Genomic DNA, 5,242 nt, shown 5'->3' with positions numbered 1-5,242 from the left:
AAAAAACACAGATGAGAATTCAAAATATATCAAAATTATAATGGAAAGTATGTTGTTACGTACCATTGGGCATTTTTCTGTGGATATATGGAAATCCTGTAGCTTTCTTAGTGTGTTTACTGCGTATACCTGTGTGTCACGTAGACTACACCACTGGTTTTTGCTATTTTTACGGCAAGTTTCTGTTGTAATTTGTTTAGCTGAGGTCTGGGTCAAGGATGTCCCCCTGAATTCTGATTGGCTTGGTTGCTTTGCAAATGACGAAATCTAAGCTCACTGAGGTAGACTGAGCACAACACCAGATCTATTTGAATAACTGAAAAGAATTGTTACTATAGGCTGCAATTTATAGGTCTGGAAATGGTCTAATTTAATCTATTTTCTATTATTCCTATTATGTCTGCTTTGTTGATTTAGATAATCTCTTCTCTTCTTTTTACTCAAAAATATTTTTCCCCCCCATCCAGTTTTTTTAGTGTTTAATGTTTCAAGGAAATAGTATTTGGCCTGCTTTTTCTTTGATAAATAAATGAATTGACTTGATTAAATAGCAGTCGTCTGACATTACTGATTGATATTCTCTTGAAAGGAGATGCCGTCATTATAAATGTGCCACCTACTCAGACTCACATGAAGTGTACAAAGAGCTTTAATCTTGAGTCAGATTGCATAGCTGCATGCTACATAACCCTATTGTAGTGCACTTTTTTTTTCTTCAATGGCATGAACACATTATTTAACACAGATGTCTCTCTCTCTCACCTATCCACATGTGGAGGTCGGCTCCCAACTGACCACGATTCTCCAGCACCAGATAGGAGTCCCCGTTATAAAAGGCTCCCACCTCGGAGGGATCCAGCAGCACCGCCTTCATCTTCTCCACCCTCCATACTCGGAGGCCTGGCTCACGGATCTCTGGACCAAACTGACCTGGTGCTGGCTGGAAATGGAGCATACTGCAGGGAGAGAATGGGAAGAATAAAACAGTCTGTTTTCGTAAATAGTGGGAAACAATCACCACAGACTGACAAGTGGGTTTTGTTACAATGGATAACTGGCGCTCTGAGTCATACTCAGTTTACAAAATCCATTCCCACAGAAGGGGAAGAAGCATGAAACATGAAGAGTTGTGTCACTGTGTGAAAAAATGACATTTTCACAGAGCTTGACTCTTCTCCACACTTACTGAAATGTCAAGTCAAATTTGGCTGCAAGACCAGAGCTCAAACCACAAGACTGGCTGGAGGGAGTGGTAAGCACGATGAGCACTATACCACAAAATGAAGGGTTGTGTTGCTGCGCAACAACCACTTTAATGCAACACAAGACCAAGCAGGCCCCACAAACACAACAATAGTAGCGACACAAAAGCAGGTGTGGCTAGAATATGTCACGGGTGAGAATGAGCCATGGATTTTGTTGAGTCACTCTAATGTGCAGAGGTGCACATTAGAGTGACTCAACAAAATCCATGTCCATCCTGTCTTAGTTTTTTCCCCACCATGTCACAAAGTAAAAACAAAAATATATTTTAAGTGTGTCACCCAAACACACCTGTCTCTTCCTGTCTCTTCTTGCCTTGTTATAATTTGCACAACAAAAAGAAAGTGAGGTTTGTAGAGAGACGAGTTACCGCTACCTTTCATTTCCTTTTTTTCCTCTCCCGCTGTCACACAAAAATGTTGTGTGGCAACAGATGCCAAAACTGAGATACATTCACCGTTTGGCCCCTTTATAAAAAATTATTTTGAACCTAGATTTATTGCATTAGACTAATAAAAGGGAATTGGGTCTGCAAATTACACTTGTTTTTATAATTCATTAATCTCAAGATTATATTTGTTATTTAAAGGCTTAATGATTTAGTTAATAACATTTGAGAAATTAATGAAAAATATACACATTATATACTGTATAGAAAACCCTAACCTAAGTTCCACTTACTAGCTGTTTCCAACGCTTTTAACTTTCATCTCATGGTCTTCCTTAGCAGATGGAGTTCTTGAGCTATGTAATAAACTAAAGTACGCCCAGTTGTCAGACAACGCGTCACATGACTAATGATTAACCGAGCTATACTCACTGGGGAAGACCATAAGCTTCTTAGATCAATAATTAACTTTTATTCATAAACATACTGTATGGTTTGCTTATTTGCTAGGTAACTTAGGCACTTAACACTTGATTAACTAAGCTATTCAAATCTAATCTGTGGCCCTTGAGTTAAGATTTTAAATTGCAAGTTCAAGAATTAACTTTTTCCTTATTTTCGACCAACCAATTAGGTGATTTGATGATTTAGGAAAAACACTTTCCTTGTGCAGCTAACTGCTTCTACAGATCATCGCAAGGCGTTTCCTGGATGATCACACAATTGAAACCTTATGAAACCCATGCTGCAGCGGAATCAAGTAGTTTCTGCTGAGGCTCCTCTCTTCTGATAAGAACAGCCCTGCAGCTTGAGGGGGGGTTGTTACATTTTCAAACTAATCTCTGGCAGCATTACACGTCAACATAAATATCAGTGTTAAAATAAACAATATAGATAGATAGATAGATAGATAGATTCAACTTTATTGTCATTACACATGTACAGGTACAAGGCAACGAAATGCAGTTTGGGTCTAACCAGAAGTGCAATAGCAGTAAGTGCAGGATATATACAATATTATACGGGTGGGGCATTTACTGCACTTTTTTTCTCGGAAACTATTACATAAGTCACCAATTTATGTTTGAATTGGCTGCTAGAGGACTGGACAACATGAGTAGTGATTATAGTTGACTGAGATCCTAAATGTAAGAAACTGCCACCAACTCTATTATCTGTCAGTCATTAGGCAGGAAAACCGTCAGCATTGTGGTCAGTCGAACTGAATGTCAGCAGGATTTAAGCCTCTTTCTGTTTTGGGTGTTTCTTAAGTTTGAAAGATTGTTTTAGGACTCTACTCTCCTGTGCTCTAATATCAGCTAATACTTTTACAACTCATTTTACCAAACTGTGATCAATTACCTGACTAAAACAAGCCAGATAGAGAGGGTGACAATCCAGCAGAGCGAATATTTGTACACGTAAAATAGTAGCATAGAGGAGGTAAGGGAGCGAGGACAGAGAGAAAGGGCCGGAGGCAGCACATGCAGGGGCCCTGAGTTAGGGTTACAGTTCTTGGACAGCCGCTCCAAGAGCAAGTAAGGAGGTAGAGAAAAAGGCCCGATCCACTTAACTGTAGGATCTCCTCTGGTACCTCCGGCATGCTGTCTGACTCTGGCTCCATTCTGCGTGTCCACTGGAGTGTGTGTGACGTGTGTGTGGTTGTAAGGAATCGAGAGGTCTGGCGAGGACCAGTGTTCGCGCTCACCTGGCCTGGTTAGCTTATATGCGGTAGGTAACTTGAGCCTGTGTGATGAAAGCCTACCTGCGGCCTGTGGATAGGACGCCGCGTGTGTGTGTGTGTGGGGGGGGTGGGCGAGTAGAGTCGGGTTCCTGGTTCCTGGCTAATGCTAAACACCAAGTGGATAATTATTGGGTGAGCACACTGCTGGCTCCTCCATCTTTCCACTCTTCCCTTCTCCTCTGACTCCAGTTCTTCCTTTACCCTGTCTACCCTCATTCTACATTAAGGGACACAAACACAGCAACAGAGTTGGTGGAAGTAGTCACTCGTCACTAATTTTAGGCCCCCATGCTCCCAAAGCGACTCCCTTCTCCTTGTATCATTCCCATGCCACCATCATTCCTCTTTCTTTTATGAAGAAGTATCAGCAAGATCTAATACCAGCCTGTAGGCCTCCCCCTTCAAGATGGAGGAGTCCTGTTGACTTTCTGCATAGACAGACTTAGGTTGAGTAATTTGTGTATTGGCATGACATTCTCCAGGTTAAGTCATTAGTATAAAAGATTTTAAAAAATTGCAATATCTAGTTATTATTCAATTAAAAGTCCAAAAAATATAAAAAACACAAGGTGATGACTACAACTCCCAGGGTCCCTGCATCCCAGTAAAAATAAACATACAATCACAGAGCTTAAAAGCACACTACCGGAGAGTGGAAGCTAAAGATTATGTTGTTAAGAAAACTGATCACACAACCCAATCTGCAGCATAAAGTAATTAGTAGTCACACTCTGGGTCAGTCTTGTAGGAATTATGCAACTATGACGCCATATTTTGTTCTCGTTTTCGGAGAAACAAAGAAAGAAAATAAGTAAGTGAGTCTTCAAAAGTGAGTCTTGATAAAGTTACCACCGGAGGCGTTAAAAGATAGAAGCTTGACCTTTTGGCCCGGGCTACCGGAGTGGTCAGTGGTGTCTGGTTAGGTAGCATAGACATGGAGATCAGAGGGGTTCAGGTGGAAACACAAGGTCACAGCTACAGGGGTGACTGACTCAATCAGTCATTCATGCGTTGATAACTAGACAGAAATATGAGAGCAGGCAGGCGGACAGAGCAGCAGGCGTTGAGAGACCTGAGAGCAATCTGTCAATTGATGAGTGTGAGTGTATACAGTGTGTGTGTTTGCATCTGTATAGCTGTGTGTGCTGTACATTTATGAGACTGAAATCAAGACAGAGTGATCCAGATGGGGAGAAACTGAAAGGACCAAAGAAGAAAGAGAAAGGAGACAGGAAACAGTGTTTAATATGAATGTTTCATCACTCTAATCAAGCTTACTTTTCTCAACTTAGTCCCACATTCAGAGTGGTGTTCTGCTGTTACGGTCTCTTTGACACCCCACCCATTGCTGCAAAGAAGACCAGGATGATGTGAAAGAAGTGAGACAGGTACACACTGGGGGGTTCCCCCCATTGATAACAGAAAATGTGGAGCAGAGAACAGGCCAATAGTTTGAATGAAAAGATAGATTTCTGAGAGACTTGAGTCTTGCTGAAGTCAAACTAAAGATTCTCGTTTTGAGATTCCTCAGCTGATTTCTGGAGAAGGAATGTGATGAGCAAACGGGAAAAGAAAAAAGTGTTTGGGAGAAAACTTGAAGAAAAGAAAAAGCTTCAGGGTTAGAGACAATGGAAAATAAGTAAAAAGACAAAAAGAGTAGAGCAGATTGTACTGCAAAATTAAAGTTCCGGTTAAAACCTACCTTAAAGAGGGAGTTGGCAGTGGGACGCAACACGTCTGAGCAGAGAGTGGAGAGGAAATGCAGTCATGCAAGAAGTAACAAGCAAATTCTTCCTCTCACACACAAGATATTTCCTGCCTGTCTCTGGCAGTCTTAGCCCAGCCCA

The 5,242-nt window shown here is 41.2% G+C and overlaps 1 protein-coding gene across 3 annotated transcripts in view; it reads right to left on the bottom strand.

Annotated features, from left to right (window-relative positions):
• The window catches only part of capgb (capping protein (actin filament), gelsolin-like b), a 15,196-nt gene that overhangs the window by 7,008 nt on the left and 2,946 nt on the right, over positions 1 to 5,242 (bottom strand). Inside the window, exons 2-3 of one of the 3 annotated variants that reach the window (XM_032511289.1) lie at positions 5,098 to 5,189; positions 763 to 956 (exon numbers count right to left, since the gene is read on the bottom strand). In XM_032511289.1, coding sequence (XP_032367180.1) covers positions 763 to 955 — 193 coding nt within the window. In that variant the 5' untranslated portion in view covers position 956; positions 5,098 to 5,189. Of the gene's footprint in view, positions 1 to 762; positions 957 to 3,225; positions 3,624 to 4,673; positions 4,744 to 5,097; positions 5,190 to 5,242 lie in introns of those variants that run through there. The other 2 variants (XM_032511290.1, XM_032511288.1) reach the window with 2 other exon arrangements.

This window comes from Etheostoma spectabile, unplaced genomic scaffold, assembly GCF_008692095.1.
Source record: "Etheostoma spectabile isolate EspeVRDwgs_2016 unplaced genomic scaffold, UIUC_Espe_1.0 scaffold352, whole genome shotgun sequence".
Classification (NCBI taxonomy): Eukaryota; Metazoa; Chordata; class Actinopteri; order Perciformes; family Percidae; genus Etheostoma; species Etheostoma spectabile.
This window is presented reverse-complemented; position numbering and strand designations above follow the sequence as displayed.